General features: G+C 38.6%; 1 protein-coding gene across 1 annotated transcript; it reads right to left on the bottom strand.

Moving 5' to 3' along the window:
• Positions 1–582: 582 nt before the first annotated feature.
• Positions 583–15,903, bottom strand: LOC105440684. The gene is made up of 8 exons (XM_030986018.1): positions 15,707–15,903; positions 10,497–10,659; positions 9,027–9,316; positions 5,964–7,660; positions 4,004–4,159; positions 2,139–2,889; positions 1,695–1,967; positions 583–1,013 (listed from the first exon to the last, which is right to left on the bottom strand). The coding sequence occupies exons 2-8, from the start codon at positions 10,607–10,609 to the stop codon at positions 583–585; spliced, it is 3,711 nt and encodes a 1,236-aa protein (XP_030841878.1). The 5' UTR covers positions 10,610–10,659; positions 15,707–15,903.
• Between the last annotated feature and the right edge of the window lie 1,982 nt (positions 15,904–17,885).

Genomic DNA, 17,885 nt, shown 5'->3' with positions numbered 1-17,885 from the left:
TAAAATCCCTTCAGCATGCCTTCAAAAAACACTGCATGTAGCCAAAGTAATTGTACCTGTTGGTTTTGCTAACACCTTAATCTTTTAATTATTGTCCAACACTAGCATTAACCTGTAACTCATACCCCCAAATCTTCGGTTGTTCATCATTTTCCTCATGAACAGGGGGATGGTAGTCCAAAGCAAAAGTCACATCTTGGTCGTCTCGTTATAAAGAAGTCCTTGGGACCCATGAAATTGTTTCTTTATAACAAAATTTCTTTATATCAGGGCTGCCAAAACAATAGAATACAAAGGAAATCCAAGATATGGGACCAGAGATTTTACTTCTTTAAAATGAAATTTTGTTATATCGGTGTTCTTTATAACGAGAGTGCACTGTAAACGTTTCTCCACCACATTATCGCACATCAAATAAGCACAATTCCAACACGTAAAAAAAAACCCGAAGCGCCCTACGAAGTTATTTAGAATTTTCATTATTGTTGGGATATCCATGCATAATAGGATTTGCACATGTCTATACCCATCATGCTTCCACCCCCCCCCCCCCCCCCCGGATGCACCACAACATGTATCAATCTACAGGTAGCCCCTTTCATCTGGCCAGACGCAACACATGGCATCTATCTCTAGTTCCGAAAAACTCTGGATGTTGAATCCCATCAGCCATTTAGTAGACCAGTCTGCAAGAACATGGAGATCTTCTTGCAGTATATTGTCTGAGGGAGAGTCGATACGCCGGTAGATGACACTGTCATCTGCAAATAGACGCATTGTGGACTTGATGTTGAGTTTGATGTCATTGATGTACAGCAGGAAAAGTATGGGGCCAATGACAGAACCCTGCGGTACTCCTGAAGTAACAGGCATCCATGCTGAGCGAGCACCATTGACGACGACAGCTTGATGTCTATTCGCTAGGAGTGACATAGTCCAGCGGAGAGAGTCTCCCCTGATTCCGTAGTAATGTAGTTTGGATCTAAGGTGTGGATGTGGTACGCGATCAAACGCTTTTTGGAAGTCGAGAAAGACGATATCAGTTTGGCCTCTAGATTGAAGAGAGGATGACCAATCATCGGTAGCTGTGACAAGTTATGTTGTTGTCGAAAGATTCTGTCTGAAACCATGCTGTTCATCAATGAGTATGTTGTTAGCTGCAAGATGTTTAGAAATGTGGCTAAGCATAATATGTTCCATCACCTTACTGCAGATACACGTCAGCGATATAGGTCTGCAGTTACCTGGGCAACATTTATCTCCTGCCTTATGAATAGGGGCTACAAGTGCACGTTTCCAGTCTAAAGGCACTTCTCCGGTATTGTAACTCTGTTGAAACAGAAATGACAATGCAGGGGCTATCTCGTGTGCTAGCATCTTCAGAAGTCTTGGATGTATCTCATCTGGGCCACTGACTTTGGATGGATTCAGTTGAAGCAGTTGCTTAACTACACCAGACCGGTGGATGTGGAGATGCCCTATGTCATTGTATAGGGAGGGCCGGCTTATGCAAACTTGATCCACGTTGCTCTTGGTGAAGGTATAATGAAAGTAATTATTCAAACATTCAGCCTTGTCCTTGTTTGAGATATGGAGCTTGTTATCATTTCTCAAGGGTGGTATACCAAAGTTTTCAGATCGACGCTGTTTTACATATGACCAGAAAGCCTTGGGGTTCGCATATAGGCTCTCACCTATTATGTTGCAGACGTAATTGTGATGAGCTTGGTGAACACGTTTGGTCAGTTCGTTTCGAAGCTGCCTGTAGGCCTTCCAATTGGATGCACTAGGCTGACTTCGTGCCCTCTTGAACAAACGATCCCGCTTCCTCATTTGCCTTTTGAGGGAAATGGTGATCCATGGCAAGTTGCGTCTGGCTCTTGACATCTTGGATGGGATGAATTCATCCTTGCACTTGTTGATGAGTGATGTGATACAGGTCCAGTTTTCATCAACTGACTTCAGCTCTGGTTAAGATGATAGAAAATCCATTGAGAATTTCGCAACAGCCTTGCTGAGTTTCTGAACAGCTACAAAAACTCCTCCGCCATGTTCATTTCTGTCCTTTCGAAAAACATTGTAAGAGCTAGGAAAGACGCTATATGTCGGGCAGGTGCCGTCTAGCTTCGATTCACAACCAAGTATGATATCAGGTCTGTGGTGATCGATCAGGGCCTGAAATTGGGACTGTTTCGTAAAACTCTTGAGGCCATTGCAGTTAATTATGACTGCTTTCAATGCCTTCCTTCTATTTTTCCTTGGTGAAGAGAACTGTAGGGGTGGTGCCTTGTCAGTGGGAGTGGAGGCTTGAGGACCACTGGCAACATCAACCTCGCTTGCATCGTCATGGAGAGCTGAGTAGCGGTTAGGACTGGTGAAGTCAGCATCCAGAATGGAAGATGATAATTCTGCATTGATGCTGTTACACTTACAGCATATCCACGAAAAACTGCTAAGACGGGTGAGAACACTGTACGAAGAAGCCGAGATGCCTACACATGAGATGTGACACCAGGCATCACAATTGTCACACAATATTGCTTTGTCATTGACAGAGACATCCGACTTGCAGATAACGCATGTAGGAGGAGTGTCCGGACCTGGGTTGGGCTCAACTTGCCCACTGAGAAGTAGTAAGATGGCCAGGTGACTGGTGGAACGAATGTTGAGGACACATGGAGAGTTACTGCGCTTCTGCTGGAATCTGAGAAAAAGGCAGAGGCTGCGTACACCTGCACGACTAAAATCACGAGAGCTGAAGTTAGGCAATATCAAAAGATGTTCCTGCTGATCTGGAAATCGTGTAGCACTTTCTTCAATGACGTATGTCTTCACAAGCACGTGCATAGAAGACATAAGGACAAGTAAGCTGATGAAGAGGTGATGTTCCTGCATGATGTAGGAAGCTAGGTTTCAGAGACAAACAGCTCGATTTTGATGGACTATAGATTGGTGCAAATTTCGATAAAATGCTAGAGACTATAAAACAGGATAACAACTGAGAAAAAGCTGGTTTGGTCTCACTTAAATTGAACTGAATTTGTGAGTGTAGCTTTTACAAAGACAAAGACAAAGTCCAGTAAAAATAACTGGAAAATAACTGGAAATAAAATAACTGGATTGGTCTTACTTTATCTTGGATGGTTAAGAAATTTAGATGCTTGTAATAAAATATCCATAGATCATGATGAGTGATAAGGAAAAGTTGACTAGAAGACTGAGTTGATGTGTGTGTGTAGTTGTTCCTAAGTCCAGCAAGAATCTCAATGCATGGGACCACACTGTAGAACTTGTGCTGGGCCCCCTAGACCAAGCTTGAAAACTGATGAAAATATCACTTGAAGTAGGGTGTTACATGAAGATCAAAATGGTCTGGAAGGATCTAGAAGCCTGTTTGAAGATGATGATAGGGCGCGCATGACAAATAACTTAAAGATTATAGTAAAATGTGAGATTTAATTTGGTAATGACAGGAGTACATGCACCACACTATGCCAACACAATATGACCTCCTATTGAAAGTTTTCTTGAGGGAAATTAAAAATATCTCAATTTTTAGTACAGAGCAAATAGGAGAGCAGCTCTCAAGATACATCACAGTGTTGAAAATATGTTTTCCACTGATGACAACATAACAAATTCAAAACTTTTGTATCTTTAATCAGATATTGCCCAAACTTTCACCAATTTATTTCTCTTATTTTTCTAATTTTATTAAAATCAACTTAATATCAGGTTGACTTCCCCTTTAAGTACGTTGTGATCTTCCACAGTTTCAACGGTTGTTGTATTCACACTTAAAGGCTTTTATTAACACTGCAGCCTTAGTGAAAAGACCATTGATATATGTTCTTCTGTCAAAAGAACCAGCATATATATGAGACATTTAAAGGAATTAAAGAAAAGAAAAATGCCTGTACATTAGAAAAGGGAAGAGATGGTAATGGAATGAAATTAAGTTAAACACTCACACATACATCACGATTGTGAATGAACCACTCACCTTTGATTCTTTTCCTTTCCTTGCAAATGTTTCAAAAAAACAATGATGGAATGCACTTTGTAGAGAAACTTCCTTCAAGGATGGCATGGAGCATATTATCTCTGCCACATCAAGTGACATAGTAGGTCCACATTTTCTGTCAATCTTGAGTGTAACCTGAATAAAATGATGGGATGCAGAGTATAAATGTTCACTTGGATGTTAGGCATATGTGTGTATAACTTACATGAGGGATTTCCATAGATATGCTGCTAGAACTACAGAGCGTAAGAAAGAAAAGGAAATAAATAAGGGTACAGGCTGAAGAACTATTGCCATGACATTTGATATCAATTTCCTATTTTTTGCGACAGTACTGAGTAGGAATATCATCTTAGCTTACCATGTGTGTACAGAGAATCCTTAAAAAAATAAAAGAAGAGTATAAGTCTACGAACAGATTTCAAAAGAGATTATTTAAGTTCACACCATCTGGTGCCTCGATCCTATCTTAATCATTTATAAATGTAAGTAGGAATACGATCACTAAATTAAAAGGGTGAATACGGAGCAAAAATCTAGTCTCAAGAGTTGCCATATCAAAACAGGTAACCCAAATTATAGACGGGGCCAATAATAATATCAAACAGATTTCTTTGTGCCCTGTTAAACATTTATAAACCAAGAATTGGGACTTCATTTAGGCAAGAGATATTTTGGGGAAGGGATGAAAATGTGCAAACTATTCATGAAGTTCCCTTTCCCCAAATGTTATCTCATCTAAAAGGTATAGATTTGCATTTTCAGATTTTTAAAATTTTAATTCCTCGTCCACTGACATTAGATCCGTTTTGCACGCATCGCTTGTTATTCCTAATTAGGTCCCTTTCTCTATCCCAATTCCTTTCAGATTTTGTATGCATTTTCTTTACCATCCCATTACCGGTATGTGCACTGAACTGACTGTCCAGGCGCCATTTTGACTGTTTCTGATCCGTTTTTATGTGTTTCTTTCAGCCTACCTATCTCCACTATCCTAGATGCTACAGACTTCTAACAAACTCCTCTAGATAGTGTAAGAGTTACTCTTCATCTTCTACATACAAATGGCCCTTCAAATGCCATCTTCATACTCCAAAATCGTCTCTTTCAAGAATCACTAAAATTCTTTAAATATTGACCAATGAAAAGAAAAATGACCATAACTTTAATAGTAATTTCAAGTCCTTTCTGAAATTTTTACAGCATCTTTATCTTTCTGTTGAATTTCACACATCAATGGTTAAGTTTGATATGAATATCATCCTATAAAGTTCTGAAAATGGATGTGTTTATGTTGCTATAGCTCCAACATGCTTGGCTTAATCAGTACCCTTTTTACATTTAGATAGTACTTCCAGATACATCCTTTTCAGCCAAAAAAATGCACCCTACCACTGACCGACTTCTGCAAAAAATTGCTCTAAAAAAAACCCATACTTTTCAGGAAAATTCCTAAATAACTTCAACATGTGCTCAATTTGCGAACTTTATACCTAGGTCTATGAAACTTGGGAGACATGTGTATCAACCTACTTGACAACTGCCTGCCAAGTTCGGTAAAATGTCATGACGTCAATCATCACAAGGTAATTGTAGAAAATGCTGAATTTGCTATGCATCACATTACAATGCGTGACATGCTTGTAGTACATTAGCGTGGATGACAATGGGGTCAAAATGACTGCAAAGAAGTACCCCCTTCAAATGATACCATACACGGTATATGTTCACTTAGAAAATTTTGAGTGAATCAAAATTGAAAGCAGGTCATAATTCGGAATACGCTGGGTTTCTGCCCAACTGTAACACGTATCGGCTATGCATGACATCAATTTTCAGAGTAATTTTTGCCCCTTTTCAAATTGTCTTTATCTTGAAATTTTGCAAGTGTACAAAAATGGATGAACTAATTTTGTTCATCAAACTGTGATTAACTTACCACATGTGGTCCAATGAAAGCATAACCAGCTACAGTGTGTGCTGTCATATTAGTGGATACGGTCAGTGTAATTGAATTTGATGAAACCCTGTCCCTCACCAAGGCTGCTACATCTGGGTCCTGACTCTCAAAGGCTACATCAACAATGAAAGATAACTCTCCACGTACATCTGTGTACTGTCGAGAGCTAAGCATAGAGTTCAGAATGTGGGTTGCAATACTTTTGTTTTGTGACACAGTGAAGTACAGGAGATACCTAAACTCCTCCTTCCTTGGCAGCACTACTTGCTCAATCAGCCTGTTGAATTCATTACAATCAGATTCATACAGGGAAGCAAGGTGGACTCCAGCCATGTACTCCTGAAACAGTTTGTGAGGGAAAAAGACTGGCAATTGCATATGAGAAGTCCTCTTATGTATGTCCATGCTACTGGTAATTCTGTCCTCCTGAGACAAAATCCCAACCCGACAGGCAGTGTCCTTGGATTCTGGGCATATTTTGAAATCTTCTTCACCGAAAATCAAGGTATTTTCTAGCAGACCATTGAGGGCCTGCTTGGCAATCGGTCCAAGCAGATCATCAATTTTGTTCAAATAAGAAACCAGTGAGAGGCTGCCTACTTTCTTCACCATTTTCTGAGCATAATGTTCTTTTAGAAAGGCAATCATTTCTTTGAATATCTGTGAAAAAGATTTCAGTGATTTCATTTCCTTTAGTTTTTGCTCATCAAGTTCTTTCCACATAAGGCACAACATGGCTACATATATAGGATAGTGGGCCATGTTTTCAGATATGACATCATTCTCACTGGTGAATTGGATAAGCTGATTTGCTTTATCATCATTCTTTGGAAAGTATTTGTGAATGTAATCTGACAAATTCTCTCTGTTGAAACCCTCAACACGAATGAATGTGTAGAGCTTCATTAGATCACCATCTGATCTAATCTCTACTGCTCTCCATGGGCGAGTGGTCACCAAGACTGGGCAAGAGGCAAGTTGATCTGAACAAAGAATATCTACAAGTCCAATATCACCAGATGAGCTTCCACATGCCACTGAGGAGGTGACACTTGGCTGTGATGGCTGAAATTGCATTTGATCAGTAGGCTGTGTGTCGCAAGATTTTGTCTTCATGATTTTGCCTTTGACTTCATCTAGCCCATCGAATGCGATGAATACCTTGTCAGGATTTGACCGGATATACTCAGTAATCTGAGAAACTGTTGCTGGATTGTTTTTGGCCAGATAAGACTTTGCAATCTCGCCAATAGTGTGTTGCTTAAATTCACGTAGAGGAACTATCAAGACCCACACAAAGTGACTGAAATGCCTTGCTTCAATCCAGTCCCAGGCAATCTTAGCACAGAATGTGGTTTTTCCAGCCCCTGCCTCTCCCTGAACCATGATTCGCTTGGGGAACTCTCCATTGACTTTGAGATCAAGCATATCATTGTAATCTAGCCCTCGCTTGTTTGTCCCATGTTCTTCTAGTAAGACAAGATTAGTATACATGTCGTCAAACTGCACAGTGGAAGCAGGATTGAGAGGATCAGTTCTGATCTTACAGAGAGTTGACCTATACTTGAACTTGAAATCATTTGCACACCGCTCAACCAGTTCAGGAGAAAGTAGTTTGGTCTGAGATTCAGCTGAAGGAGGTTTGGTCTGTGATTCGAGCAGTCTTGATGGCACTCCTAAAAATACATAATCCATATTCACATGATTGCACATAAACATATTTTGATACATCTGAAAGGATTGTAAAGGCTTGAGGCTAATAGTGTGACATACGACTAGGTGCATGTAGTCAAAGACATAAAGTCCTACATGTTTGTCTGATTTTATATGACTTTATTCAATTTTAAGGGCATTAAAAAAAATATGACTAATTTGTGTATACATGTACTTGTAGAAGAATATCACTGGAATTTTTTTAAACAAATGATGATGTAGATGTAGACGTTTGACTTAGGATATTTCAGCGATCCAGAGTTTCCCTGACAATAACACATATTATTTTGAGAAAAAATCAAGACAAATATGACTGCATCTCCAGTATGGCTCTGCCTAAATTCAGTTAAGATTAGGGCTCGAATCAATCTTTAAATATCAAAATGAAAACAAAAAGCCTATATATACATGTTGATTGATCTTTACAACCCATGACCGTTGATCTGACAACCCAACATCGGATTACTTGTCTCCCTATGGTGACGCATACCATTTGTAGTTTTTTAAAATAATTTTCAACTAAAATAGCTTTAAAGTAGTTTTGCCGACTTTTTGACTTTCTTAACCCAAAATAAACAGTTTGTCTCAGTATGGTGATGCATACCAACACCAAATTTGAAATTCATGGCTCAAACCGTTCTTGAGACATTTCAATAATGGGGCTAAAACCCTAAAAATTAATTAAATTTGACCCTCATGGCCCTTGGCCTTTGAAACTTATCCCAAAATCTAATCACTCCATCTCACTTTGGTGATGCATGATAACACCAAGTTTGAAGTTCATACCTCAAGTGGTTCTTGACATATTATGAGGCTATAACTGTAATTTCCTCTTTGACCCACTAACACCCAAATCTAATCAAGATTATCTGCCTATGGTGATACATACTATCAATAAGTTTGAAGTTCATACCTCAAGTGGTTTTTGAGATATCGCAATAGCAAAAAAGTAGGACGGATGGACAGACATCCCCATAACATATTTTCTCCGGCACCACGTTCGGTGGCTGGATGCATAATTACAGTTATCATAATGGGATGACGCAAAAAAATATAATTTGTTTGAAGAACAAAGAAAGCTGGCAAACATTGAATTCTGCTGTTACTAAAAGTACTTGAGCTATATTGGTGTCCAGAAAATATCTAGGATTAACAAAGTTAAATTAGTAAATTATACAACATGCACAGGGCCTGATAAAATGTGACACTTTTGTAAATTGTGACAAATGTATAGAAATAGAGCACTCACTATCTCTATGGTAAAAACTTCAGTTTCATGCACAGTTTTCTATATGTCTTCTGGTGGAGAAAGAATTAATATCTGTTTACCTGTGCTGTTTGGAATTAGAGGTTCATTGAGTAATCTGTCCGATAGGCCACCCAAGTCAATCTCTCGAAGTGCGTCTGCCAAAATCTGTCGTCTGTTTGAGTGTGGAGGTTGCTGCTTGACTTTCCATTTCATGAATACCCGCAAAAATGCATTAGAATAATTATTCGACATCTGAATCAGGATTGCCTGTAGCTGAGCTAAGGGGATCCCTAGAGATATCCCTACAGCATCGTAGTAAGATGGAGGGATAGCATGGGCCAGCTTCAGGAACTCCATATCACTGACAGTACTGTAAAATGAATAATAAATCAATTGGGAACAATAGAATATTAGTTAGAGAGCATCCTATTGGCTGTAAGCTATCATGAGACACTTAACAATTTTTATTATGTGCTCGAGCATGCAATAAAAAAGCCTGCGGATGTCAAAATACATTGACAGTGATATTAACATTTGAAACAGTTTGGCAACCTTGGTTTCACTGGGTCACAACATGGCACATATTGTTTTGTGCTTGCCCAACACAGCAGTAGTCACCATATTGTGTCCAACTGCAATCGGGTTGGCCAAACTCTGTGTATAGATGGCTCTGGGCAAGGTAAGGATAATCATTCCAAAGAAAGCAGAGTCTGGCAGTATAATACAATAATGATGGTGATAATAATGATGGTGATAGTAATAAACAATAATATAAGAAGAAAAGGATTACTACTACTTTTAAGAATAATAATAATAAGGCCAAATAACAAAATAAGGTGTTTCTTTTCCGACTTTAAAAAAAAAGTAGGAGGCAGGGCATTACTTACTATTTACTATTTTGCCATTTTTTCCAAGATGGCTGTCATGCTAATTATAGCTGGCCAAGCCTATTTATTGTCAGATATAGTGCTTTGTGAGTATACTGTAGGTAATGTATGACAAAACAAATGATTTGTATCACTTTAGAAGCTTTTAAAACAAAATGTACATATCCAAGGCTTCTTTTTTTGTGAGTGGCTATATTTGTGTGGCTTTTTGGGGGCCGTTTTTCTTCTATAAAAATAATGTTTAAATTATTATTATTACTAAATTAGATGATGATAATCATGATGATGATTATTATTATTATTATCATCATCATATTTATTTTCAATATCAAGCATAGTCAATATAATTGGCTTACCAGTACCTGTACTCTGAATCATCAGGTCATCGCGTCGTGTTGGGTTGTGGAGCAACCTTTTGTGAAAACATGCCCCTTTTATTTACAAGATGTCGGAGGCTAATATTTGTGAAATAAACCCCTCTCATGTATAAATGGTCTGGTCTAATTTGTCCAACACTTTGTGAAAACCCTACGGCAAATCTATGAAAGATTGCATCCTGAACGGGCATCTTTACACAATCTTTTGTTTCACAAAAAGTTGTGTAACGCATGCCTGACTGGACGCGATGACCCAATGAATCAAGGTAAGCCAGTATATGCATACCTTTCAGCAGTGTCAGGACCTGGATTGGTTTCAACGTCACCAGATCTCATCAAGAGGAGCAGGAGCAGATAGAGAAGGCAGAATCCATCCATGGTGTAAGATATCCTTCGCATTCAACAGAAGTTTAGTTCTCTGGAAAATGGTGATGACTTGGCAACAATACCTGAAAAAAAGTATTCAGAAATATCTACATTACGTACATAAAATAAGATGAAAAAAGATCCTTGAGAGAGTTTCAATTCACTATATCATATAACAGGCTTATAATAGGGTAAGGTTTTGGACAGTAGTTGTCATGCAATCAATGTGCCCGGTTTCTTTCATCGCGCAAAATGAACATCATAATCTTCTTTCTCTTATTGAATTCCTCAACTTGGCGAAGAACTGTGTGTGAGCACAGGGCATCGGCTGACCATAGCACTGTCAGGGAAAGTCTTTGGAAAAGAAACACAAGAAGAAGGAAAAATGGAAATAAAGCCTAAATAGATCTTGGATATACATGTAAGTGCAGATTGACACGGCCAATGTCAGAATCGGGGATAACAGTCATCTTCCCTAGATGAGATCTGTGAGTGCAGCAGACATTAATTAAACCTCTCCTGGATGGGTAGGCTGGTAATAAACGGCAACCTTGCATTGAAGTAGAGAGGGCATTCCCTAATCATGTGCGTGACTGTCTCTTGCGTGAATCCACATAAATAACTTTGGTTCTTATCAACTTTGGTGGTTTGAAAAAGGTGCTTGCTTGTTGGGTAGATGCCACAAAGAAGTTGCAATTTGAGAGTGCATGGTGGCATGTTGTTGGAGGGGTGAGTGGATAATTGATGGTAATAAGATGGGCACAGATGATGTAAGCAATTGGAGCGAGAACTTGTTGAGAGCAGAATCTGTAGATTTGTTGTATACATATGTTAAACAGTTGCCTTAACCAGTTTCTTCCAAACGGCATAGGGCAGGAGGTCAGCAACTACAGGTCTTCAATGGGTTTTTTGGGGTGAGGAGCTTAATCTAATTGACATAGAGATCGTCTTAGAATTGGGGTCCTGGTAAGTTTACGACGAAAGATCCTTGACTCGATCAAGCCTGTGATGGGAGAGGACGAGTCGTTTGCCTAACACCCACAGTTGTAATAGTGTAAACTCCTCACTTTTGAGGAGGAGGCCAACACAAAGAAAACTTCATTACATATTAATTAATATTAGTCAAAAGTGAAGAGTTTGGTCTAAGCATGAATGTCAAGAAAACTAAGTCAATGATTTTTAGTAGAACAGAGAATAAGCCTAGAATATGTTTGAAATTCGATGGAGATATCATTGAGCAAGTCAGTAATAACATCTACTTAGGACAAAACATCACAGATGATGCCAGATGCGGAGCAGTAATAAAAAGAAGAATAGAAATTGCTTGGAATACATTTCTGGCAATGAAAGGATTATTCACAAATAGAAAGGTGAAATTTGCGCTTAGGTTGAGACTAGTAAACTGTTAAGCAGGGCTCCCACTTAGCCGAGTTGGAGCCTCGAGTTGTGGCGAGCTGGCGCTATATTATGGCAAGCAGTTTTATCATTAAAACATAATTCTTGATATCAAGAATTCAATTCTTGATATCACGATATCGATTTCCTGATATCACGAAATCGAATTCTTGATATCAAAAATTACTGTTGCTTTACAACGTAAAATATTTCTTGATATCAATTAATAATAAAACGGCTTGCCATAAGATCGCGCCAGCTCGCCACAACTCGAGGTCACAACTCGGCTAAGTGGGAGCCCTGCTTTATGTGTGGTTTGTCCTTTTGTATGGAGCAGAAACATGGACAATAAACAAGGCCATGGAAAATAGAATAACATCTTTTGAAATGTGGATCTACAGAAGAATGACGAAAATATTGTGGAAACGAATGAAAACCAACAAAGAGATATTGCACATGGCAGGGCGTAAACAAATTGCACTAGTAGGATTAGTTAAGGAGAGAAAAATCAAATACTTTGGTCATGTTAAAAGGCACCAAAGGATGTACATGTATTAGAAGGAAGAGTGGAAGGAAGTAGACCTAGAGGGAGACCCAGAATCAACTGGGAAGAGAATGCCAAGAACTGGATTGGACTAAAACTGGGCAATTCCACGGTAACGGAAGGACACTCAGACAAGATTTTTGAACTTCAGGTTCATACTAAAAGAACTGTTTTATTAGTATAAGATGTGAAACAGTACAGATATAATACCTACTGTATATAAGTGCCTTTAATTCTCCCCCAAAAAATTGTCATTATAGTTAAGTAGTTTAAGAATGTGCATATTAATTATCTCGGTAACGGAAGGACATAAAAATGGACATGGTTTTTCCAGTTAATTAGTGTTTATCCAAACTTTGTGAAGTTGATGAAGCTTTCCACTTGACTGAAACACATTTTGTTCCCCATAGTTTAATACATACTAATAAAACATTTCTTTTAGTATGAACCTGAAGTTCAAAAATCTTGTCTGAGTGTCCTTCCGTTACCGTGGAATTGCCCAACTGCAAGAGTGCACCAGAGTGGCAGAAGATAGAGTGAAATGGAGAGATGTTGCAATCTGATGATAGAATCCTCCGAACCTCCGACCTCAACCTCCGAACCGGGAGAAGATACTGAGACAGGTAGATAGAATATTATACATGTAGCTGTTGACAGGGGGGAGACCTCTCTTTCGCTCGTTAGCCTCTTATTTGGGTAGGGTCGGCTCCTCTCTTTAGAGACAGAAGCAGACCATGGGGTCTCCTGTGCCAACTTTGTGACCAGATCTTGCCACAAAACTTTGCCGAAAATACTCAATTTTAACGGATGCATATCTGATGCATTTATTCTCCAGTATTAGCAGCTGTAGCTGTAAATTAAACTGTTACTGTCAATGGATGATGACATCTTCCTTCAACATGGAGCTCTATTTCAACGATGGAAATCTGGAAAAAAGACCCTTAAGCGCATCATACAGTCAAACTGTGAAACCGATGTAGTTAAGCCTATTAAAGCATAAATATTGAAGTTTATATGCATCTGCTAAAATTGAATATTTTGGGCAAAGTTTTGCGGCCAGGTCTGGCCACAAAGTTTGCACAAGAGACCCTATGGTCGGCCTCTGTCTCTAAAGAGAGGACCGTACCCTACCCAAATAAGAGGCTAACGAACGAGAGAGACAGACATTTTCGGTCTAGGGGAGACCAAGAATCATTTTAAAAGTAGTATGTCGCTGGTGCTGGCTGCGAGAGCTAAAGCTAGAGTTAGATTAGATTAGATTAGATTAGCAAGAAAAATACTGATTAAAAATTCCAAAGACTAAACAAGGCAGTTTATGATTGAACAAATAAAAGGCAAAACGAAAGGGAGTAGGGGAACATTTGCTTGTTCTACTAAAAAAAAAAAAAAAAAATAAAGGCAATAAAGTGTTTTGACTACTTTTGGTATAATCATACGGTAAAAATTACGATAGTAAATACTCCTAAATATGTAGAGTAAGTATACGAGGAGTGCGAGCTACATGCGAATACTCCATTCACTTTCAGCATCTATTCAAAGGAAATAAACCTCACACCCAAGGTAAACTAGGTACTAGGTAAACACCTTTATTTGTCATTTTTTAATATTAAAGTAAATTATTAGATTGTGTTTCTTATAATTCTTATAAACGCCTGATCTCAACGAACTCAATATCCCAATGTGTAGAACCACGACATATCGCAAATCTGTTATCCCTACCATTGTACGGCTAATAAACTCAGATTTGAAATAAGCTTGAAATAATAATAATCCATTCGTTTTGTTTAATTGTATCAATTCAAATTTCAAAAAATAATATATATACCTGTATTTAAAAATTAGCAATCCAACAATGCAATTCTGTTAATCACATCTAGTTTGTTGCCGAATTTTTCCTCTTTTTTTAACAGCTATTTTTTTTTTGTAAATTCAATTTTCAATAATAATTATATATCTTAATATGGATCTTGAAGCAAATACATGTGTATTAACCATGTTTTGCCTAATTATGTAAAGCTTTTTATATTTAAATATCTATAATGAAAATATCAATGACATTGCGGTTTGTGCTTTAGGATTCATTGTTTAATTTTGTAGTCGGTTTAAGTTGGTCTCAAAAATTATGCTGCATTTACATTGTACGGTATTATATTTGTATTATAGTTTATTACACTTTATCCGATTATATATCTAGTTCTCCATTTCAGCCTATTTATCTTTCCTACTCTTTATCTGTCCCTTTTATTGTGTAGTCTCCTCGCCAGCTTCTCTTTCTCATTTCTCTATGCCCTCTCTCTCTCTCTCCCCTCTCTGTTATTATCTTACCAGTCCTTCTAATCTTCTGTTACATTTGTCTTAATGTCTTCTGCTACGGGATCGTTCTCCTTCAATTATCCTTTAGTCATCCGTTTCAATCTCTTCTCTTGTTTCTCTTCTTTTCTTTGATCATATCCTTGTTATTGTGAATCGCCATTTATATGTATATGTTATGCTTTTGAATGTATCTTTTGTAAATTCAATTGTTTCAGCCTCTGGCTGCTATTTGAATGTTTTTTAATCAATAAACCATATCAAATCAATTCAAATCAAAAGACTGGGCCAAATTTCTTATCATTTTGGTGATTCCAGAACCTTGCAGTACACACCAATACTTATATGCTAGATGATCAACCTTTTCTGATCGATTCCACAACGTTTCTTTCACAATGCAATCGCATGACCAGAACTGATCTTTATCTTTAAGTGCAAGAATTCGTTGAAATACACTAGACAATTAAGGAAATAAGGAAGACAAAAATTAAAATAACATCAAACTTGAGGCAATGTGTACACTGCACTGTCAGTCCACCTCGTGGCCTCATGACATATATGAGATCACAATTATTGCAATATTGGAGAAGGAAGATGGACCTTGGAAGAAAGATAGACCTGAATTAAACTCGACTGCAGATCTCCGCAATTTATCCAGTAGACTACATCCCGTAAACATAAGGTATATAAGGTAATAAAGGGGGTAGAGATCATGAGTTAATTGCCATCAATACGCATTAGCATTGGCCCCTGGACACTATGCGTTGCTGGTGAGCGGACACCCAACCCACATCATACAACTAACATTTAATTTGTAAATGCAGTAGCGCGCCAGTGCAGTAGGCCTACGAGTACGAGGATATTATTTGAAATAGACTAACCTTGTTTTAGTCTGATCAGGTTTGCAGAGGCAGCATGTCGTCGTCGACAGACTTCAATCTAAATCTACTGCAACTGAAGAAAGATCGGATCTTAAAATTTAGTGAGATCAATCACTGAATCGAACTAGGAAGCGAGATGACGCGGCAGTACGTGCAGTCTCTGGCAGCAGAAAGATGGCGATCGGGTGGGTAGCGGGGAATAGGGACAAAAATAGAAACTGAGCAAATGAAGTGGGGAATCCCCGGCTGCGCGTTTTGTACCAAGCGGAGATATCTTCTACGTTCGCGCGGGATACACAGTGTAGACAGCCTTCATATCTCGTATGATAATGGTGTAGACCTATCATCATCATCATCATCATCATCATCATCATCTTTACGGGAGTGTAAGATATCCTGTAGATCTCCCGGTCAGATCACCTGATACATTAGTAAAGGCCGTAAAGGTCTATACAGGGGCGTACGCAGGGGGGGGGGGGGGGGGGGGGGGGGGGGGGTTCAACCCCCCCCTTTGGTATTTTTATGTATGTAAACCCCCCTAAAAAAAACCTAAACCCCCCCCCCCCCCCCCTTTGGTTTTATTTTTTTTAATTTTTTTTTATTATTTAAAAAAAAAAAAAAAAAAAAAAAATTATACCCACGGCTAACCTAAATAAGGTGACCTTACCCCCCCCCCCCCCCTCAACGAAGAAAAATGTCAAATTTTGAAATTTCGAGACCAAAAAAAAAAAAAAAAGTGTCCGCTTCTCTCGAATGTTTCTTCAATTTCTTTTAAAGACTAGCTTAATCTAGATTCTTTCACGATATCATTACTTTGCAGAAGGCCGTAAACAATTACCCCGCGTGGAACATTGCACCCCTCCTCGGAAAATTACCCCTATCCCCCACCCTCATGATAATAAGTTGGTTTTGATATTGGCAGATTTGTTTTCGGGGGGTGATTGTCCACAGCGGGAATTGTCGTAGAACCCTAATTCCTGTACTAGTAAACCCCCAAGCCATATCCCATACACTGCCATCCAGTATCATAATTATAACCAGTTGAAAAACACGATTTAATTATACGTTTTATATACAGATTGAAATACATGTACCTATAATTTAAGATCAAGCAAGTTTAAGTCGCTTAATAATGTACATTAATCCCTTGTTTTACATATTTTGGAATATCGATCGAAGCAATATCAAGTTGGATGCATGGCCCCAAAAGGGATGCCTCAAAACGGCGGTTAGGTAGAATGAAATTCGGAGGGAGAGTTACATATGGGGGAGGGGCGTGAGTGAGAGGGGGTAGTGAGGGCGAGGGAGAGAGAGAAACGGAGAAAAGTCGAGAATTTAGATAAGCAAAGAGAGAGAGAGAGAGGGGGAGAGACGGCGAGAAGACAGAGAGGCAAAGAGAGAGAGAGAGAGAGAGAGTAAAGGAAAGACAGAGAGAGAGAGAGAGAGAGGGGGGGGGGGGGTCGATAGAAAGCAATATTTCTACATGAAAGAGAAAGAAAAACTAACTTTTGAACACTATGAGTAATCTGATTCCATTTTTTTGGTCACATCTCTCCAATCTAATGTCCATGCTACGTTGCTGACTGAAGGATGTGGAAAACACGCAATTTATTATGCATTTCATTATCTATCACAATTACATCCATGTTGAATTGAAGAAAACAAAGCATTTCCTTTGTCAATAAAAGGGTTTTCTTCACTAAATTCTAATTCTAGTACACCATTCAACACATTGTTTCTTGGGTCGTAACTTTGAAGATGAATTAGAAACTTAAAGAATAAAACATGTGAACATTAGGATCTCTTCCTGTCCCCTGCATTCTGGACTGGACATGCTTGAGGGGGGTTAATATCATTTTCGGACAAGTTTGCAGACCTTTGTTAAAAGACGCGTACAAAGGGGTTGAACTTTAAAGTGTTTTTTGTGGACTCCAACAGTTACAAAATGAGCTAGATGCCATTGTAGGGCGTGGCCGACAACCAAACAATGCTGCCAAAGGTTATTGAAACCAATCCCTGTTGAAACCAATGCTTTAGTGTGTATAAAGTCTTCTCATCTTAAGCTTTATCATATTTCATTCGGTGTCACGATTGACTCACTCCTTCAGTATTCCTCATTTGTAGGATTATGTATCATAATTTCAATCCAGTGATAAGTATTGTTCAAAATTAAATTCGA

This window comes from Strongylocentrotus purpuratus, unplaced genomic scaffold, assembly GCF_000002235.5.
Source record: "Strongylocentrotus purpuratus isolate Spur 01 unplaced genomic scaffold, Spur_5.0 spur5_scaffold_15, whole genome shotgun sequence".
Classification (NCBI taxonomy): domain Eukaryota; kingdom Metazoa; phylum Echinodermata; class Echinoidea; order Camarodonta; family Strongylocentrotidae; genus Strongylocentrotus; species Strongylocentrotus purpuratus.
The sequence above is the reverse complement of the archived record's forward strand: the minus strand, read 5'-3'. Positions and strand labels throughout refer to the sequence as shown.